The sequence below is a fragment of the Dendrobates tinctorius genome, unplaced genomic scaffold, assembly GCF_039654945.1.
Source record: "Dendrobates tinctorius isolate UK_male_01 unplaced genomic scaffold, ASM3965494v1 ptg000015l, whole genome shotgun sequence".
NCBI classification, from domain to species: Eukaryota; Metazoa; Chordata; class Amphibia; order Anura; family Dendrobatidae; genus Dendrobates; species Dendrobates tinctorius.
In genome coordinates this window covers 57575363-57597625 of record NW_027361683.1, presented here as the reverse complement: position 1 = coordinate 57597625, position 22263 = coordinate 57575363, and the positions used below count along the sequence as shown (strand labels likewise).

The 22263-nt window shown below is 46.7% G+C and overlaps 1 protein-coding gene and 1 long non-coding RNA gene across 3 annotated transcripts in view; one reads left to right on the top strand and one right to left on the bottom strand.

Annotated features, from left to right (window-relative positions):
- Nucleotides 1–280: 280 nt before the first annotated feature.
- Nucleotides 281–1922, bottom strand: LOC141077800 (uncharacterized). Of its 2 annotated transcripts, none has more exons than XR_012227599.1 (3): nucleotides 1789–1922; nucleotides 895–1144; nucleotides 281–526 (listed from the first exon to the last, which is right to left on the bottom strand). It is a non-coding gene; the product is annotated as an uncharacterized lncRNA (long non-coding RNA). The 2 variants fall into 2 exon arrangements; XR_012227600.1 differs by having other exon boundaries at nucleotides 1032–1144.
- Nucleotides 1923–2006: 84 nt separating this feature from the next.
- RPA2 (replication protein A2) overlaps nucleotides 2007–22263 on the top strand; it is a 117778-nt gene continuing 97521 nt past the window's right edge. The window contains exons 1-2 of the mRNA XM_073564587.1: nucleotides 2007–2194; nucleotides 5692–5798. Of these exons, the coding sequence (XP_073420688.1) occupies nucleotides 2179–2194; nucleotides 5692–5798 (123 nt within the window). The 5' untranslated portion in view covers nucleotides 2007–2178. The remainder of the gene's footprint in view (nucleotides 2195–5691; nucleotides 5799–22263) is intronic.

The window sequence follows — 22263 nt, the reverse complement described above, 5'->3', positions numbered from 1 at the left end:
TTTAATTTGTTATTATATAATAAAGTAAATAATTTTAATGTACGATTTTGTCCTCTTCCCCCAGACGTGTTTTCTTCCAGCCTGGCGGTTTTCCCTCTAGACTTGAGTCCTTTCTTTCCTTCCTCTGGACGGGTTCGTTTTTTCTATATACACAAGCGGCTTGGTTGCAGGTTTTTTCCTGCACCTCGCGCTTATTGAACCTTTTTCACTCTTTCCAAGTTTATCATGTTAATACATCTGTCTTACATACAATTTTTTAGAAAAGACATTTCAATATATATCTTTTTCATCATTTTTATTTTTTCATTTTACAAATAAAATATGTTTTAATATTTTTAAAATATGGAATCATCCTCTTCTCCCAAGCGTTTTCTTCTCCAGCCCAGTGGTTCGGGCTCTGGACTTTCAATCCTTTAGCTCCCCCTTTTGACGGGTTCGCTTTATATCATCTTTTTTTACTGTGTTGTGGGAATCTTTTCTTTCTCACCCCCCTTCTTTCTCTTTCCACATTTTTTCAATATATCTTCTGCAACAGAAAAAGAAAAATGAGTGTAACGATTATTATTTTGTTTTGTGCAGTTTTAACCTCTGAACTCTGACTTTTGTTCCCTGTCACATGCGTTCTTGGCGCCAAATTTTAAACATTGTATGTATTTAACCAGAAACGGCTGTATCTGTTCGCTTTATGTCATCCCCTGAGGAAGAAGTGGTTCACACTTTGAAACGCGTTGGGAATTAAATGGTTAAATTTCTCATGTTGTGGTGATTTTATCCTGGTCAAGCAGCGCACAGTAAGCCCGAGAATAACATTTTATCCATAAGGATTCGTATTGGAGGTCACACAGTGGACCTTCGGGCGTGCAGCAGGCTGACGGCGGGTTTATATGCTTATACCTTTCTTGGAAAGGGTGAGTAGACTTTTACTATATCTATCCAATTGTCCACCAGATAAGACTCTATTGCGCTTTTCGGTTTCCTAGTTTCATTATATAGACTCATCTATATGACATTGGAGGTGCGCTGGGTCACACCTATTTTGGCAGAACACGGATAGTGGAGAGACGACAAATGATGAATTGGCATCCAAAGAGGTCACTACTGTGGAGGGCACGGTGAAAAAAAAGACGGAGGAAATCCACAACACCTAAAATAAAACAAAGATAGTTATTTAAGAAAAATCCTGCCTAAGTTGTACAAAAAGACATGGCCGCACCTCCCAATATTCATACCTTGATCTTTACATTCTGATCAGACTGTATGAAGCCCACTACCACGTCACAGTGACCAAAACAGTAGGCTCCTAGGCGAGCGGCAGCACACCCGGCAGGGCGAACAGCAGCTCACTTCCTTCCCTACGCAGACCTCGAGCACGCAGTCCTATGAAACCTACACACACTTCCCCAGACAGACTCCCAGCACACAGTCCCATGCAAGCAACATCACCCTCTTCTCCCCAGGCAGACCCCCTCCAGCATGCACATGCAGCCCCATCAACCCCTTCTCCCCAGTCAGACCCCCCCCCTCCAGCGTGCACATGCAGCCCCATCACCCCCTTCTCCCCAGGCAGACCCCCCCCTCCAGCATGCACATGCAGCCCCACGCAAGCAACATCACGCCTTCTCCCCAGGCAGACCCCCCCCTCCAGCATGCACATGCAGCCCCACGCAAGCAACATCACGCCTTCTCCCCAGGCAGACCCCCTCCAGCATGCACATGCAGCCCCATGCAAGCAACGTCACCGCCTTCTCCCAATGCAGACTCCCAGCTCGTGCATGAACATTCACTTACCTGATCCGTGACCCCAAAACACTCCAAATCCCGCCATGACATCCGAAGAAAACTCCAAATCCCGCCGTGAGAGCCACAGCTTCCTCCTTGTGTCTGTCTGCTGTGCTCTTTGGAGGAAGAGGTGCCGCCCCTTCTGGTCACATGGACATGACGTCAGCAGTGGTCCTTTAGCCGACTTGGATTTAGCCTCTACCCTCCCCCTATTCTTCCTCACTCTGTGACTGCGCGCTTTAGCGAGCGAAGTTCTAAGGTAGAAAGCTGCTGATTAGTACGGAAAGATTGGCGCGCTGCTGGAGAAGGCTTGTGATTGGTGCTAGGAGTGTGAAGATTTTGGTTGGCTAGTAAGTCTTAGAGCGCCAACAGGCCCACTGAAGTAGAAGAAGAAGCAGCATGTGGAACAACCACGGTGAGTTCCTGAGCACCCTGCGCCTGTATGTGTATAATAGCAGACATAGGCCGTCTGGCTGGCAGCCTCGTAGTCTGCTGAGCGTCGTTGTGCATTGCACGCTGCTGTCTCCCCTTGTACCTGATGCTGGGGGGCCAGAGTTGTGTGAGGAGTCCTGCACGCTGCTGTCTCCCCATGTACCTGATGCTGGGGGGCCCGAGTTGTGTGAGGAGCACTGCACGCTGCTGTCTCCCCATGTACCTGATGCTGGGGGGCCCGAGTTGTGTGAGGAGCATTGCACGCTGCTGTCTCCCCATGTATCTGATGCTGGGGGGCCCGAGTTGTGTGAGGAGTCCTGCACGCTGCTGTCTCCCCATGTACCTGATGCTGGGGGGCCCGAGTTGTGTGAGGAGCACTGCACGCTGCTGTTTCCTCATGTACCTGATGCTGGGGGGGCCCGAGTTGTGTGAGGAGTCCTGCACGCTGTGGTCTCCCCATGTACCTGATGCTGGGGGGCCGTGTTGTGTGAGGAGCCCTGCACGCTGCTGTCTCCCCATGTACCTGATGCTGGGGGGGCCCCGAGTTGTGTGAGGAGCCCTGCACGCTGCTGTCTCCCCATGTACCTGATGCTGGGGGGGCCCGAGTTGTGTGAGGAGCCCTGCACGCTGCTGTCTCCCCATGTACCTGATGCTGGGGGGGCCCGAGTTGTGTGAGGAGCCCTGCACGCTGCTGTCTCCCCATGTACCTGATGCTGGGGGGCCCGAGTTGTGTGAGGAGTCCTGCACGCTGCGGTCTCCCCATGTACCTGTTGCTGGGGGGCCTGAGTTGTGTGAGGAGTCCTGCACGCTGCGGTCTCCCCATGTACCTGATGCTGGGGGGGGCCCGAGTTGTGTGAGGAGCCCTGCACGCTGCTGTCTCCCCATGTACCTGATGCTGGGGGGGCCCGAGTTGTGTGAGGAGTCCTGCACGCTGCGGTCTCCCCATGTACCTGTTGCTGGGGGGCCCGAGTTGTGTGAGGAGTCCTGCACGCTGCGGTCTCCCCATGTACCTGATGCTGGGGGGCCGAGTTGTGTGAGGAGCACTGCACGCTGCTGTCTCCCCATGTACCTGATGCTGGGGGGCCCGAGTTGTGTGAGGAGTCCTGCACGCTGCTGTCTCCCCATGTACCTGATGCTGGGGGGCCCGAGTTGTGTGAGGAGCCCTGCACTCTGCTGTCTCCCCATGTACCTGATGCTGGGGGGGCCCAGTTGTGTGAGGAGCACTGAACGCTGCGGTTTCCTCATGTACCTGATGCTGGGGGGGCCTGAGTTGTGTGAGGAGCCCTGCACTCTGCTGTCTCCCCATGTACCTGATGCTGGGGGGCCCGAGTTGTGTGAGGAGTCCTGCACGCTGCGGTCTCCCCATGTACCTGATGCTGGGGGGCCGAGTTGTGTGAGGAGCACTGCACGCTGCTGTCTCCCCATGTACCTGATGCTGGGGGGCCCGAGTTGTGTGAGGAGTCCTGCACGCTGCTGTCTCCCCATGTACCTGATGCTGGGGGGCCCGAGTTGTGTGAGGAGCCCTGCACTCTGCTGTCTCCCCATGTACCTGATGCTGGGGGGGCCCAGTTGTGTGAGGAGCACTGAACGCTGCGGTTTCCTCATGTACCTGATGCTGGGGGGGCCTGAGTTGTGTGAGGAGCCCTGCACTCTGCTGTCTCCCCATGTACCTGATGCTGGGGGGCCCGAGTTGTGTGAGGAGCCCTGCACGCTGCTGTTTCCCCATATACAGCACGGGCAAAAATTAAGAGACCACTGCACAGTTTTATAAAAATCAGCTTCTCTACCTGTCCTGACAACCATTCCATTCCAGTGTCAGTTGAATTCTAACCAGAGTACACCTCATTCTACTTAATGTGCTTCTGATTAGGTGATCACCTGAACCAAATCTTATTTAACAAAGGAAAGTATAAAAAACCCTGCTGTGGTGTTCACAGTCCTCTTGCAATAGGACTAGTTGGATGGCAAAACAAGTGCTGGTAATATCCCAAAAGTAATAGGAATGAAAAAATAACTTTTAAACATGCCAAAGGAGTTGGGAAAAAAAAGTATTGAGTGAGGAAAAGAAGGGCTCAATTCTGGCTTTACTAGCAGAGGGATACAGTGAGCGTCATGTTGCCTCCATCCTTAAAATTTCTAACACCGCAGTCCATTACAACAAGGTCAAGCATAAGACATTGGGGACAACAAAGCTACAGACCGGAAGAGGGCAAAAACGACTCTCCACTGAAAGGGATGACCATCATCTTATTCGAATGTCACTCAGCAACCGCAGGATGACATCAAGTGACCTACAAAAGGAATGGGAAATGGCAGGAGTGAAGTGCACGGCAAGAACAGTTCGTAACAGGCTCATAGAGGCAGGGCTCAAGTCATATAAAGCTAGAATAAAGCCTTTCACCAATGAGAAGCAAAGTAGAGCCAGGCTGAAGTTTGCCAATGACCATAAGGGTTGGACCATAGAGGACGGAGTAAGGTAATCTTTTCTGATGAGTCTAATTTTCAGCCTTGCCCAACACCTGGTAATTTAATGGTTAGACGGAGACCTGGAGATGCGTACAAGCCACTGTGAAATTTGGTGGAGGATTGATGGAGATCTGGGAATGCTTCAGCAAGGCTGGAAGTGGGCAGGTTATTCTTTGCGAAGGACATATAAATCAAGCCGCATACAATGTTATAATGGGAAAACAATTGATTCTTTCTGCTTGGGCAATGTTCCCCCAACTCTGAGGACTGTTTTTTCCAGCAGGACAATGCGCCATGCCACACAGCTAGGTCAATCAATGTGTGGATGAAGGACCACCAAATCAAATCCCTGTCTTGGCCAGCCCAATCTCGAGACTTGAACCCCATTGAAAACCTCTGGAATGTAATCAAGAGGAAGATGGATAGTCACAAGCCATCAAACAAAGAACTGCTTACGTTTTTGTACCAGGAGTGGCATAAGGTCACCCAAAAGCAGTGTGAAAGACTGGTGGAAAGCATGCCAAGATGCATGAAAGCTGTGATTAAAAATTCCACAAAATATTGATTTCTGAACTCTTCATGACTTAAAACATTAGTGTTGTTTCTAAATGATTATGAACTTGTTTTCTTAGCATTATTTGAGGTCTGCAAGTACTGCATTTTTTTGTTCTTTTGACCATTTCTCATTTTCTGAAAATAAATACAAAATTTAGTGCTTGGAAATTCGAAGACATGTCAGTTGTTTATAGAATAAAAGAGCAATTTAAATTTTACTCAAAATATACCTATAAAGAGAAAAATCAGACAAACTGAAAATTTTGCAGTGGTCTCTTAATTTTTGCCAGAGCTGTACCTGATGCTGGGGGTCCCTAGTAGTGTGAGGAGCCCTGCACTCTGCCGTATCCCCATATACCTGATGAAAGGGGCCCCTAGTTGTGTTAGGAGTCCTTCACTTTTTGCTCTAATAGCCTCTGGCTCCGTATGGATGACATTTCTCCTTGTCTGTCTCTACAGGAGGCTTTGATGGTGGCTACGGCGGCTCTGGGATGGGAGGAGGCGGTTACATGCAGTCACCTGGAGGCTTCGGGTCTCCTGCTCCTACACAGGGAGAAAAGAAGTCTGTAAGTATATTGCCTTTCATGTACTGCTGACACCCTGATAATATGGTGCCAACTGCCAGTACATTGGTGCTGATTGTGATAGGGGTTGTAGGAGAAGTACTGTTAGGATGTGTGTCCTGTTAGAACTCTTGGCGCCTTTGCTCTGTACAACTTATCTGAAAATCCCAGATACATTGGAAGACTAATAAGTCATAAGTGAAACCTGTTTACAGCCCACAGTTATGATCTGAAGACATCGGCTGCGTTAACTTAAGCTGGGTTCATACTGTGTTCAGACAGTCCGTTTAACGGATTGCGTTACACCGTGGCATAACGCGATGTAACGCAATCTGTTAATGCTGGCATTAACCCCCATTATCGGGCGCATCGCCAACGCATGCCATAATCGGCATGCGCTAGCGATGTGCCGTCATTCTGTGATGGACTCTCGGACGCGGGCTGCAGTGTCCCAAGGGTCCGTCACCGCTAGCACAGATGAACCATCTGCGCTAGCGGTATAGCATAACGCGATCGCGTTATGCTGTAGAATTAATGCAGTCCGTCAACGCTATGCGTTGAACGGACTGCTTTAAAGGGAATCTGTCACCCCTTTTTCGACTGAGCTGCTGGCAGTGACATCTGGGGCTTATCTACAGCATTCTGTAATGCTGTAGATAAGCCCCCAATGTAACCTGAAAGATAAGAAAAATTAGTTATATTATACTCGCCCGGGGGCGGTCCGGTCTTGGTCTGATGGGTGTTGCGGTCTGGCGCCTCCCATCTTGCAGCGATGACGTCCTCTTCTTTGATGCATGTTGTGACTCCGGCGCAGGTGCACTGCTCTGCCCTGTTGAGGGCAGAGCAGAATTCTTCAGTGCGCAGGCGCCAGACCTCTCCCAGCGCTTGTGCACTGCAGGGCTCTGCTCTGCCCTCACAGGGCAGAGCAGTGCGCCTGCGCCGGAGCCACGACAGGCAGCAAAGAAGGATGGCATCATATGAAGATGGGAGGCGCTGGAATGCGACACCCATCGGACCGGACGCCGGGGTGAGTATAATCTAACTCCTTTTTCTTATCTTTCGGGTTACATCAGGGGGCTTATCTACAGCATTACAGAATGCTGTAGATAAGCCCCTGATGTCATTGCCGGCAGCTCATGTCGAAAAAAGGGGAGACAGATTCCCTTTAGTGCAGTATGAACCTGGCCTAACCTGTAAAATAATCACAAATAATTACAGTCAAAATTGTCTAAGGTCCTTCAGCCTAAAAAAACCCCACACAGATGCATCAGATTTAGAGATGAGAAAAAAGCGCTACTTTTATGGACTATCTAGGAAAATGTCTGTCAGAAGCAACTATAGGATTTTTTTGTAGTGTATGTTTGGCATAAATGTTGGGAGTATTGCTCCCCTCATGCAAGCCATATGTTAACCCCTTCTAGCTAACAGGTTCAAAGGGCTCCCATACACATCAGACTAGTTGGCTGAACCCACCAATATGGACATTTTCAGCCGGCGGTCTGTGTATGAAGGTGTCAGCTGATGGTCGGGAGAAATGTAAATTGTGCGTATCTGATTTCGTACTGGCACATGCTGATGTGTCGGCAGCATTCTCAGAAACATCTCTGGTGCACTCTGCCAAATTAGCCCTTCGGTGTGTGGTAGTGTCGACTGAGGCTGCTTTCAACTGAAGCAATGTTAAGACAACAGCCATCTAAAGTATTTGGGCAGCTTTAGTGTGCTCTTTTGATATCTGCTTGGCTGTTAGGTATTTCTGTTTTATGCAAAAGTAGAACCTCCTGCTTTTTGCTGTGCAGTTGGGCTTCACAATAAAGAAATATTAAGCAGTATTCGTTTAGGATTTGTATACAGTTTCAGTAGTACTTTGCGCTACTTACATATGTTTGTAAGTTTTCCCAACTTATGCACTGAATATGGATCTTAACGCGAACCTGTCACCTGTGTTGGCCGATATAAGATGAGGCCACTGCCTTTCGGGGCTTATCTACAGCATTCTATAATGCTGTAGATAAGCCCCCAATTGACCTGAAAGATAAGAAAAATAAGTTTTATTATACTCACCCGGGGTGGGGGGTGGTCCAGTGCAGTCCGATTCGATGGATGTCGCGGGTCCAGCACCTCCCATCTTCTTGCGATGCCACCCTCCTGCTTCTTCATAGCTCCTCGGCATCCCGCTCCTTTGCAGGCGTACTTATCTGCCCTGTTGAGGGCAGAGCAGCGTACTGCAGTGCGCAGGCACTTGGCCTCTCTGACCTTTCGCTAATGTGACAATAAAGTTGATAAAAAAAACAAACGTGACATTCTGTGATCTGTGCTGTGTGACACAGCACCAATAAAAGCCGGCAGAATGGGTGGGGTGATCGCAACGTCACCTCACCTAATTAACCCCTATGGTGCCGATTGGCTGAACAATAGTTTCTGGCCAGTCAGCACCAAAGGAGTTAATCTAAAACAAGCGATCACTGCCCTGCACGCCATCTTTGTCCCAGATTTGACATGCAGAGCGGTTCTCTAGCCCCTCTGTGTACCTGATTCAAAGTTTCATTGGTGGCCAGTGCGATCCTCCCTGAGATCTCCTGCCTTCTGTTCCAGCATCTTGCTCTGCTGAGATCCTCCTGCGACCTGTGTCACTCATCAGTGATCACAGCAGCATCTCCCCCATCGCTGTCCCAGTACCCCAATCCCTCTTCCAATTGAATTTTTAGCACACTTCGTTTGCGCTCTTTTTTTCGTGTGCACATTCCTCTATTCCTCCTCCACCAGCAACACCACCATGGCAACACCACCACCGCTTCGGCAACTCCTGCAGCAGTTGATCCTATATGGATTGCACCCCCGAAAATTATAAGCCTGTCATTCCGGATTTCATCGGCAGCACAGGAATCCAGTTTTGACACCACTGGCCTCATTGAAATTGACTTCTTCAGATTCTTTTTCAGTGAGGAACTAATAAATCTTATGGTGGCCCAGACCAACCTGAATGCCCATCAATTTTTCTCCCCAAATCCCACGTCATCATACGCCAGATGGACCCCTGTAACTGCAGCAGAGATGGGATTTTGCTGCATACGGGCATATTCCAAATACCAATACTGGAGTACTGATAATCTCTACAGTATGCCAGTATTCCGCTTTGCCGTGAAAAGGACACTATTTTCAGTGATCCAAAAATTTTAGCATTATAGTGATAATGCGCAGTGTCCTCCCCGAGACGATACAAACTTTGTCTGCATAAAATTCGGCCGTTGTTGACCACTTCAGCAGAAAATTTGCTTAGGTGTACACACCCGAGAGGGACATCGCTATTGATGAATCTCTCGTTCATTTCAAAGGGAAGCTAAAATTTCGACAATACCTGTTGTGATGTACCAGCTGGTTGTATCGTGAAAGACAGGTACGTATCCCACAATCAGAGGTCTGATGCAATCTAAATGTCTTGTCCCACACACCTGTATATTAGATTAGGGCTGGATTTAAGGGTTAACCAAAAAGTAATGGGCTGGGCTGTTCAACCACATACCTGTGGGGGGGGGGGGGGGGGTTCCTGTGATGACAGGTCCTATATGCTTCCTGGTTGCACTATATGGGGAAAAAAGAAAAGGCCATGTGTGAGTCTGGAGCTCCTGAATGTCCAGGGAGCTACTGAGGGTCTGGACCAGTAACAGGACCAATATGAAGCCTGAAAACCTGTGAAGCAGGTAACCCAGAGCATGGGGAATTGTGTGCACTGATGGGTGTCAGTGATTGAACTGTGCGGACGTAGCTACAGTTGAAATGGCCTACAATGGTACCAGATATGGACTTATTTAAATGAAGAATATGTTGCTGTATGGTCAATTATTGCTGCCAATTGAGTGTACCCCAACCCGCTTAGTGATCACTACGTCACTCAGTGTGAGAGTACCTCAGGGTACACCCACAGATTAGGGTCTACAAGGGGAAGGACACCCAGATTAACCCCCCCTCAATGCCCCCCCCCCATCCTGGGGGTGAGTGGGAAAATTGTGTGGGAATTGCAGCACCCACTGCTGGGTAAGTGTTATCACCTCTACATTGATAACTTTTAAACCAGCTCCCTTCTCTTCTTTTTTTACTCAAATAGATTTTTATTAAGAAGTTTACATCAGTATGATAAACAGAGTGAGATAAACATTTTCAGTTTTAACAAACAAAACCCTCATAACAAAACAGGCTCCCCCACCCCCGGACAGCTTACGGTATCTTTTCAGCATAAACTGCGCCGTTATATACATTCAAAGCATACATTCTCATCCAGGAAAGCGGTATGGATGCGTATTCATACGCGTGTATCCAATGGACCTATCTCCTACATCCAGCTACCCCAACTCCAGCCATGGCATCCATATTTTGTCGTACACTGCCAGTTTTCCCCTCTTCTTATAGACTCCCTTCTCCAGCTTAGTGACATGCTTTACATAATTAAGATATTCTCCTCTCGAAGGTAGCTCCTCCCTAATCCAGTTCCTTGCAATCACCTTCCTAGCCATATACAACAGCCTGGCAATTGCCAACTAAGAATTTTCCACATTTACCTCCTTAACATATCCCAACAGATAAACCACCGGCTCCCTCGGGATCGTGCTTCTATAAGCCCCTTCTATCCGGCTTATAACCACCACCCAAAAACCAGACAGCCTAGGACATGTCCACATGATATGAAACATTCCAGCGTTCTCATTTTACATCGGGGACATTCAAAGGTAGATCGCAAACCAGCCTATACAACACTTCCGGAGATCTATACACTCTATGGATCACAAAAAGCTGGGACAGCCTGTATGGTTCACTCAAAGACTGTTTTAGAATGGATACCGAAACTGACTCCCATACTTCATCCTCCATGCTGCCCAACTCTCTCTCCCACTTAGTCCTTGCACTAATGGGAAACTCCAGCAGATAAGTATGCAATAAGTGACCCCCCCCCTCGTAGAGCCATCTCTGCAAACATACTCCACCAAGTCTCCCTGGATATTGAGACCTGTTCTGAGCCCTATGTGCATGTTTCATCCTTGCATATTGAAACTCCCCAGATGCCCCAAGACCAAACTCCACCTGCAGCCGTGAAGAAGGGTTTCAGCTCTCGCTGGTCCAATATCTGGTAAACATAGCGTATCCCCCTTGCCTGCCATTCCGGTAAACTTCCCAGTGCCTTAAATTCCGGTAAATTATTATTTCCCCATAGTGGAGAGCATCTAGTTAAGTCGGTGACTCCACGAATTTGCTTAACCCGTTCCCACAGTTTAAAAACCAGTAATAATGTTGGGTAAGTCTTCCCAAGTACCCCCAGGGACCCATCCTCTAAGCTCTGTACAACAGGACACCTTCTCGTGACCCCTTCAATAAGATGCTGTATTACGTTAGAAGTTCCCTTGTGCGCCCAGCCTCAAAGGTGTTGGCACTGAGCCACCAAAAAATATGCTTCCGGATTCGGCAAAGCCAGCCCCCCCCCCCCCCATTCTTAGGCCTCTGGAGTGTCTCTCGCTTAATACGAGGATACTGTTTCCCCCATACCAAGCTTCAAAATAAAGAATTAATCTGCTTAAACCTCTCACGGGTTATCCAAATGGGAGAGTTGTGCAGGACATACAGCACCTTAGGCATCAGAATCATTTTAATAAGGTTAACTCTGCCCACCACCGACAAATGTAATTTGTTCCAGGCCCCAAACTTTGCCCTAAGAATCCCCAGAGTAGGGTCCAGGTTCCCATGCAGGTAGTCCGTAACCGGGAGAGAAATCTGTATCCCAAGATACTTAAATTGGTCTACAACCTTCAGTCTACCCCCAACAGCTGCCTCTTCCCCCTCCTCTCCTGTGTTATCCACCCTAAACAGAATTGATTTATTCCAATTTATCACCATTCCTGATAAAGACCCAAATTCCTCTGATTCAAATGGCACCATCCAGGGAAGAGCGGGGATCCCTCAAGAACAGTAATATATTGTCCGCCTAGAGCGCTATCTTTTCCTCAATGGCCCCATATTTGAATCCCGAGACCTCAGCAGACCGTCGGATCTTTGCGGCCAGCGGTTCCACAGCGAGAGCAAACGAGGAGAGAGTGGGACACCCCTGCCTCGTCCCTCTATGTAACTCTATGGTACGTGATGATTCCCCATTCAACCTAATTCTAGCCACTGGTTGAGCATACAACAATTTAACCCAAGATATGAATTGCTGCCCAAATCCCATACAGTGCAATACCTGCCATAAATATTCCCACTCCACGCTATCGAACGCCTTATGGGCATCTAACGATGTGATAACCCTCTGACCACATTTGTCGGCCCGCAGCTGCATATTCATGAAGAGCCTTCTTAGGTTAATGGCTGTGGACCTGTCAGGCATAAAGCCTGACTGTTCCGAATGTATCAACTTAGAAATTACACCAACAGCCGGTCAGCCTACACCCTGGCCAGGAGCTTCACATCTGTTGTGAGTAGAGAAATTGGGCAGTATGATTCAGGCAGACATGGATCCTTGTCTTCCTTCGGAATTACCACAATTATTGCTTCTCTCATGGATGCCGGCAAAGACCCTCTACTCTTAGCATCCTCTTAATCCATTCTTAATCTTGGCACCAACACCTCCTCCAATCCTTTATAGATTTCAGCTAGTAACCCGTCCACCCCCGGTGCCTTCCCTTTGGACATAGACCCTATTGCCCAACTTATTTCCTCATTTGGGATAGGTACCTCCAGACATTCCCGATCATCCTCTCCCAGTCTAGGCAATTCAAGTCCCTCTAAAAAATGTCCCCGTTTCTCCCGCTGATGCCCCCACCAGAGAGGAGTGTAAATCTTTGTAAAAATCCTTAAAAACCCCTAAAATATTAGAAGTCTCCGACACCCTCATGCCGTCTCCCGAGATCAGCAAATGCACATGTGAGGTACTCCTCTGGGCGGACGCCACCAGCGACAACATGTGGCCCACTGTCTCCCCCCTCCTGATAATAAGCCAGCTTGTGAAACCCCCTTTTCCTCTCCGCCTTTTCCAATAGAATCCTATCCATATTCCGCTGGGCTTCTTTTAACCGTTTCCCTGCCTCTGGGGTGCCCAGGGTAGTCATTTAGTTCTCTGCTTTCCTTAGACACTCCTCGGCGGCCCTCTCCACCTGTTTTGCCCGCCGCTTGCATCTGTTAATATCCCTGAACAATAGACCTCTCAGGAACGCTTTCGTAGCCTCCCATATGATCGGTACATCAGTACTTCCCTCATGAAGCTTGAAGAACTCCACCACCTCCTGCTGTATGCTCACCAGATCCACACTATGTAGCCAATTAGGGTGTATTTTCCACTCTCCCCTATGTGCCGTCCCTGACCCCGTCGGCCGCAACTGGTCCGAGAAAACCCTCGGCAGGTACCTCACTTGCCCCACCATAACATCCAACAAACCATTACCAAGACCCATATCAATTCTACACAGGGCCTCGTGGGCAGGTGAGTAACAAAAATATCCCCTCCCCCACATGCTGCACCCTCCATAAATCAATCATACCAATTTCTCTGACATACGTACCAAAAGCCGTAGTGTGACTCTCAGACCTATTCCTCACGTTCTTATTTTTATCCCTAAAGTCATCACATATATTATTAAGGTCGCCAATAATTAACACTGGCAACATTCCCCACCGCCCAGTCAACTCCAGCACTTGCCTAATTTTCCTGTTTTTCCTGGAGGAATATGGAGGCAGAATATACATAGCTGCCACACGCATCAACACCCCAAACATTTTACTTGTCACTCCACATATTGTCCATCCACATGCAGCCCAACTTCTTCATAGCGTACCCCCGCCGAGATCAGTACCGATATTCCTCTTGTGTAAGTAGAGTGATACGTTTTTTGAATCCAGTACCTACGTGAAACATCAATCCTCTCACGCACTAGATGTGTCTCAAGCAGGCATATCATAGAGGCTTTTTGGTCTCGAGCATGCTGCAAAACAGCTGCTCGTTTTGTTCTGTCTGCTAGGCCTCTCACATTCCAGCTCAATATCCTAACTCGTTCCCCAATCACACCACTCATCCTTCCTAAAGATGTCTACTGCTTCTAATACCAGCTGTGCAAACCCAACCCAACCCCCCCCCCCCTTCCCTTCCCAAAACTATAGTATCTTCCTGTCATTGAGAGTGGGGCTCCTCTGCCCAATACACACACTCTATTTTGTTCGACTTTCGCCTCCCGCCACCACTGAAACCTCAACTCTTTTCATTGGTGCAAAGCTACCAAAACGTTTTACATTGAAGAGGAATTACAGTGCGTCTCCGCAACACTCCATGTCAGATCTACATCTCCTCCCACACTGTGTATTACAACCACGTCATAAAGAGCCTGTTATTAGACAGACCGAACATTCCAAAATCTGAAAACAACGCCAAAAGGGAAGCATGTATCAAGAAGACTCAGTTCTCCCATTCCAGGCCTGAAAAACAACTCACACCCGAACTAACACAGGTGCTCAGTCCCCTTTGGCTTGTAACTTCTTAGCATTAATGTCGATCCACTGGGTAGCGTCCTCTGGTGTAAGAAAAAACTGGACTTTTTCAAAGGCTACCACCCGCAGCCTCGCCAGGAACAGCATGGAGTACTGCACCCCCAGCTCTCTGACGTCTCTTGATCCCTGTAAATTTCATTCTCTGTTTTTGGACCGCAGCAGAATAATCCGGATAAATGGCAATCCTCTGTCCGTCGACAGTTAGATCCTCCATCTCCCTGGCCCTCCTGAGAAGAATGTCTCTCTGCACCCGGGGCAGGGGGTTGTGGGGGGGGGGACCCTGTGAGCCCTTTTCACAGCAAAAACTTTTGTCAGCATCTCTGCTCCCTCAGCCAACATTCAATAAACTCAGTGGGATTCCTCCCCACTGCTTTTTCCGGCAGACCCACTATACGGAGGTTATTCCTTTTGGACCTGTTTTCCAGGTCCTCATTTTTTGCAGCCAGTTCTGACAGTGTCTGAGCAAACTTTTTCTCCGCTTTCTGCAGCTTTACTACATGGTCTTCTGCAGTGCTCACCCTCTCCTCTACAGCACCCATGTGCTTATCCACCTTCTGCAGAGCGGTATTTATGTGGGCTATTTCACTCTTTACCTCCTGCACCTGCAGGGATAAGGTATTAAAGGGGTTGTCTGGGCTTTTATCTGGGCTGCAGAATTGTGACACTAAGTAATTTACTTTTCCTAGTTTGCATTGTTTTCTAGATATTCTTAACAGAACGTCCAAGGCGCGGGGTGTGTTATGGCATTGAAACTGGTCGTTTCCTCTTGCGCTACTAAAAACATGCCCTCTGTAGCAACAACCCCACCCTCCATAGCTACAGGCCCTCCCCGTCCACATGAAGAAGCCCTCCTCACACAGTAACAAATCCTCCCTGCTGCGCCATTCCCCCCCCACCACGCCGGTCCCTCTCACCCGGTCTTCACATTGCCGGTGAAAGTGTAGCAAGGAAGGAGCGGTCATGTGACAGACAGGCTGAAGTGACGTGCACAGAGCCTGTCACATGACCCGCTCATTCCCGGCTGCAGCTTTCACCGGCAATGTTAAGACCGGGTGAGACGGACCGGCATGGTGGGGGGGGGAATGGAGCGGTGGGGAGGATTTGTTGCTGTGTGAGGAGGGTTTCTTTATGTGGACGGGGAGGGCCTGTAGCTATGGAGGGTGGGGTTGTTGCTACAGACGGCATGTTTTTAGTAGCGTAGGATGAAACGACCAGTTGTCATTTCAATGCCATAACACCCCGCCTTGGACATTCTGTTAAGAATGCATGGTTTTCTAGATAAACTAGTGACATGAAGTAAATTACTTATTGTCACAATTCTGCAGCCCAGATATGCCCTGAGATTGTGAAAAGCCCGGACAACTCCTTTAAGGATCTGCTTGCATGAGGAGACCAAAGCAAAGACATCCCTCAGGGTCTGCTCCCCTCCGGCACCTCTTCACTCCGTGCCTCTGTCACCACGGCCATACTGCTCCCTTCTGTACCTCAGTCTCATCTTCAGAAGTCGCCTCCTCCTTGTCTGATCCATCTCCTTCTGGTGTTCCTGCCTCCTCCACAGCTTCCACCCGTGCAAACTGCTGGAGCTTTGCAGCGGCCGCCATGCGCTGCTGACATGCGGCGTTAGCCTTTGCAGCTTCCTCCCTGGCCGTGGAGCCATCTTGGATTGCTCCTGCCTCTCCTCCACCCGCGTCTTGCTGCCTCCGTCTGGTCATCTCTCCCTCTGCAGACCGGCACTCCACCACTCCCAGGACCTTCAGGCGGCAGTCAGCACTAGATTTAAGGTAGGCATCGGGACCTGCACAGGATTAATCGTTCAGTGGCAGCAGGAGCTCTTCTCCTCCTAAGCGTCCGCTCACGTGGCCAGCTAGGACATGCCCCCAGCATCCTTCTCTCCAAGACCCTCTCTGCAAGAGGTACAGCTGCATGTCACTGTGCAAAAAAAATCAGCAAGGCCTCCCTAAGGTGCTAATTGGGCTGTCGCTGAGAAACATGCTGGTGATAAAGTGTAAGGACAAAAGGGATGTCCTTATCTTGACCACTGTACACCATGACAACAGCTCCCTTGTCACTGTTCGTGGGACTACAACACAAGTCCCAAAGCCAGATTGTGTCTTGGATTACAATCGGTACATGGGGGATGTATATCTCTCAGATCAGGCCCTCCAACCATTCAGTGCCATGCAAAAAGCCAAAGTATGGTACAAAAAATTGTCCGTGCACATTGTACGGATGGCAATGTATAATGCTTTTGTGCTGTTCTGATCTGCAGGCAATATGGGAACCTTCCTTCAGTTTCAGGAGGTAGTCATCAACGCCCTAATGCTTGACATTGAGGAAGGTGGGGGTCCCAGTACTTCTGAATCTGATGGTGCCCATATTGTCCCAGGTCAACATTTCCCAGGACAGGTTCCCCAAACAGCAAGGAACGGAAGATCACAAAAGTGGTGCAGAGTATGTTCCAAGAGGGGAATCCGAAAGGACACAACTTACCATTGTGAATCCTGCCCTGAGAAACCTGGCCTTTGCATTAAGGATTGCTTCAAAGCGTGCCACATGTCCATGTTTATACCCTGGTGACACAGCACACTTTTATAATCTGGTGGGCCCCGTCACACATAGCGACTCGCCAGCGATCCCGACAACGATATGACCTTGTCATGATCGCTGGCGTGTCGCTACATGATCGCTGGTGAGCTGTCAAACGGGCAGCTTCACCAGCGATCAGCACCAGCGACACGCGGGTAACAAGCGATGCACGTCGCTTAGTTACCTGCAGTGTATCTTAGTTACCAGCGCGCTGATGCAGGGAGCTGGTAACCAAGGTACACATCAGGTTTCTAAGGGGCGCGCGGCACTTAGAAACCCGATGTGTACCTTGGTTACCAGCTCCCTGCATCAGCGCGCTGGTAACTAAGGTACACATCGGGTTTCTAAGTGCCGCGCGCCCCTTAAAAACCCGATGTGTACCTGGGAGACCAGCGACCCCAAAAATGTCCAGAGGTTTCCACAGCGATACCCGGCAGGGGGGTTTATCGCTGTCACACACAGCGATCTCGCTGGTGAGATCGCTGTGGCGTCACAAAACTTGTGACTCAGCAGCGATCTCGCTAGCTGAGTGACGGGGGCTTTCCACATAACATCACATTATAAACTCATACACCAGTAAAACCAAAAGCATTCTAATCATTACTATAAAATTATGCCTCTAGATAAATTCCTTCAGGGGTGTAGTTTCCATCAGTCTGCAATCCAAAACGTCATTCCTTCCATTACAAGTCCTACCGTAAGCCCAAACAGTAGTTTTCTTCCACATATGGGGTATCGACATACTTGGGAGAAATTGCACAACAACTTTTTCAGTCTATTTTCTTGGTATTGCCCTTGGAAATTTAACAAATCAAGGCTAAAAGATCATTTTTGTGGATAAAACTTTATTTTATTTATTTTTTTTTTTTTCGGGGCTCTGTGTTCTAAACTTCTGTGAAGCACCTGTGGGTTCAAAGTGCTCACCACACAGCTAGATAAGTTCCTTGAAGGGTTTAGTTTCCAAAATGGGTCACTTGTGGGGGTTTTCCAATGTTTAGGCACATCAGGGGCTCTTCAAACGCGACATGGCGTCCGTTCTCAATTCCAGCCAATTTTCGTTCAGAAAGTCAAAAGGTGCGCCTTCCGAGCCCTGCCATGCGCCCAAACAGTGGTTTCCCCCACATATGGGGTATCGGTGTACTCAGAACAAATTGCACAACAACTTTAGTGGTCCATTTTCTCCTTTTTACATTTGTGAAAATAAAAAAAATTGTTGCAAAAAGATAATTTTTGTGACTAAAAAGTTAAATGTTCATTTTTTTTTTTTTTTTTTTTCTCCCATGTTGCTTCAGCTTTTATGAAGCACCTGAAGGGTTAATAAACTTGAATGTGGTTTTGAGCACCTTGAGGGGGCACAGTTTGAGTATGTCATATAGACCCCTAAAAGTGACTTCAAATGTGATGTCCCTATAAAAAAAAAAAAAAAAAAAAAAATGGTTTTGAGAAATTTATTGAAAAAATGAAATTGCTGGTCAACTTTTAACCCTTATAACTTCCTTCCAAAAAAAATTTGGGTTTGAAAATCATGCTGATGTAAAGTAGACGTGTGGGAAATGTTTATTAACAATTTTGTGTGATATGACTCTGATTTAAGGGTATAAAAATAATTTAGAAAATTGCGAAATATTAAACATTTTTGCCAAATTTCGATCTTTTTCACAAATGCAAGTCATATCAAATAAATTTTACTGCTATTAAAATACAATGTCACGAGAAAAGCAATCTCAGAATCGCCAGGATCCGTTGAAGCGTTCCAGAGTTATGACCTTATAAAGGGACAGTGGTCAGAATTGTAAAAATTGGCCCGGCCATTAAGATGAAAACAGGCTTTGTCTCAAAGGTGTTAATACGAAGCACATGCTGTCTGTTATGTAGCCAGCATCTGTTTCTAACCACAGAGATTGGAGCTCAGCTGTGGAAGATGCTATGAATTTTTTTTCAATTAGCTGGATAACCCTTTTTTAAATTTAAATAATGCCTCCTGTAAAAAAAAAAAAAAAAAAGAAAGCACTCACCTCCTCTACAGGTGGTGTTCCAGTGATTTCTTCTCAAAGTCTACCGAGACTACGTGTGACATTGCCTCCAGGGCTCACGTGGTATGTATAATCGGCCGCTATTGGGCTGCGGCACTCTTACTACTGCTTGTCTGAGGTTCATCTGAATGCATGAACTTGAGACAAGCAGAAGTGGTAACCCAGACAAAACCCTTTGCCAAACGAGCACCTTAGTGATTCTTTTCATATTCGCATATGGTATGTGATCATATATGAAAGATGATCGACACTCCCTTCCTTATACATTTTATACTTCTGATTTTTCATCTATATCATGCAATATGTCCAATTGTCTCCAGGCTTAAATATTATTCCGCATGATTCACTGTTCACCTTACTGGCATCTCTGTAAGCTGGCAATTGGATTTACCAGTGAATGCGCTGTCCACCTGAAGGCATTTCAGCGTTTTTATACCACGGCCGCAAGATGACGTGCTCAACTTTTATGTGGGTGATGTCAGTGACTCATGTGCCGTCAAACTAAGAATGATTTCCTGCCCCAAATGAATATTTTTCTACTTGATGTTGTCCTGCACCAGTGCGCATGACTCAAGATTCACTTTACAGACTTTTCTGTAAACGGCCGGTTGTACTCACTTGCCCACAGGGCCGCGGAGTCGATAAGCCAAACCTCCGACTCCTTAATCTCCATAACTCCAACTCCCACTCCCTCATACATGGCTCATGTTTAAGTTTAAGTGATACATTTACTGTAGTAAAATGGTAACATCACGCTTTTAATCATTATTATGATAAAATAATCAAGCCGTATAGATAGAACATAAAATATATTTATTGGAATACAACTTTAGAACAAACTTTTGCATATTTACAATTTATTATACGCTATGCAGTCAGTGGGCAAAAACGGTTTTCAACAAAAACGTACTGAATAACATTTGTGCAGTCTATGAATTTGTTCTGAGAAATAGTATCGCCTCCATCAGTTCCTCCTTCATAGATGACCTTAAATCTGATCTATTTATTTTAAGGCTGAAAAACAACCTCTCTACACTAACTTGGATTGGTGGCAAAGCAGTATCCAAATGGGCAACATCTCAAACAATTTCAGGGTATAAAGGAATTGCCTCTGTACAGTCAGTTTTGATGAACGATTGAACTCTTCTACTTCTTTAAGAGCAAGTGAAAAATTTTGCTGAAATATGGTCATTCTGTTTTCTATGGGAGTGTAATCTTTTTCCCTGCAGCAACGCTTTGCCTGCTCCATGTCAACGAAATACTTTACGAAATCAAACTCCTCATCTGATGAGGATGAAGAAACGGCAGCAGCACTGGCAGGACCCGAGTCCTCTTGCTCTTGGCTGTCCTGTAGGCCAAACATCTGCCTCAGTCAGAGCTTCTTTTCCTTTAGTAAGCTATTGATCATCCAGCAATATACGATGACTCGGGTCCACATAAACAGCTGCCAGAAGACTTTTATTTTCTAATAGCAGTGTCTCTCTCCATTTCATTGAAGCAGCAATGCCATCTGCGATTAAACCTCTTTGTGACAGGCAAAACAACAAGTTCTTCCACTCCTTTATAAAAATGCCAGGAGTAAAATTCTCAGCTTGTAACTTTTTAGTTACTGTAAATAGGTGATGAAGCAGTTCCTTCAATTCATCCACCTGTGTCCATTGACCTTCATGTAGTGTTACCTGAGGTTTGGCCATATCTACAACCCCTGGCAAAAATTCTGGAATCATCAGCCTTGGAGGATGTTCATTCAGTTTAATTTTTGTAGAAAAAAAGATCACAGACATGGCCCAAAACTAAAGTCATTTCAACTGAAAAATTTCTGACTTTAAGAAACACTAAAAGAAATCAAGAACAAAAAAATGTGGTAGTCAGTAATGGTTACTTTTTTAAACCAAGCATAGGGGAAAAATTATGGAGTCACTCAGTTCTGCGTGAAAAAAATTATGGAATCACCCTGTAAATTTTAATTCCCAAAACTAACACCTGCATCAAATCAGATCTGCTAGTTAGTCTGCATCTAAAAAGGAGTGATCACACCTTGGAGAGCTGTTGCACCAAGTGGACTGACATGAATCATGGCTCCAACACGAGTGATGTCAATTGAAACAAACGAGAGGATTATCAAACTCTTAAAAGAGGGTAAATCATCATGCAATCTTGCAAAAGATGTTGGTTGTTCACAGTCAGCTGTGTCTAAAATCTGGACAAAATACAAACATGGGAAGGTTGTTAATGGCAAACATACTGGTAGACCTAGGAAAACTCATGAAATAGGCCTGGACAGAAATGATGATACCCTTAACTTAATATTTTGTTGCGCATCCTTTTGAGGCAATCACTGCAAGCAAACTATTCCTGTAACTGTCAATGAGACTTCTGCATCTTTCGACAGGTATTGTGGCCCACTCATCAAGAGCAAACTGCTCCAATTATCTTGTGCTTGAATGTTGCCTTTTCCGGACTGCATGTTTCAGCTCTTTCCAAAGATGCTCAATAGGATTTAGGTCAGGGCTCCTAGAAGGCCACTTCAGAATAGTCCATTCTTGGGTGTTTTAGTTGTGTTTTGGGTCAGTTTTGCGTTCCACATGCGCAAGCAGACTTGCTTCAATATGATTATCTAATGTTATCAAATTCTGTGTCATTCCTGTGGGTTCAAAATGCTCCCTATACCACTGGATAAAATCCTTGAGCGATGTGGTTTCCGAAATGTGGTCACTTGTGGAATGTTTACACTGTTTAGGCACATCAGAGGAACTCGAAATGCAACGTGGCGTTTGCTCTCAATTCCAGACAATTTTGCTTTCAAATAGTCAATCGGTGTACCTTCCCTTCTGAACACTGTCCTGCGCCTAAGCAGTGGATTTCCCCGACAGCGTACTCAGGAGAAATAGCACAATTACTTTTGTGGTCCATTTTCTCTAGACCCAAACTTTATTATTTTCACAAGGGTAACAAAAGCAATTTCTTTGTGAAAAAAATTAAATGTTCATGTTTTTCCTTCCATATTGCTTCAGTTTTTGTGAAGCAATGCAACTGAAGGGGTAATAAACTTTTTGAATGTGGTTTTGAACACCTTGAGGGGTGCAGACTTTAGAATGGTGTCACTTTTGGTTATTTTCTGTCATAGCCCCCCCCAAAGTCACTTCAAATGTGGTCCCTTTAATTTTTTTTTTTCTGTTTTTTGTTGGAAAAATGAGAAATTTCTGATCAACCTTTTATCCCTTATAACTTCCTAACAAAGAATGTTTCCAAAATTGTGCTGATGTAAAGTAGACGTGGGAAATATTTAATGAACCATTTTGTATGACATAACTGATTTAATTTTTATGCCCTTA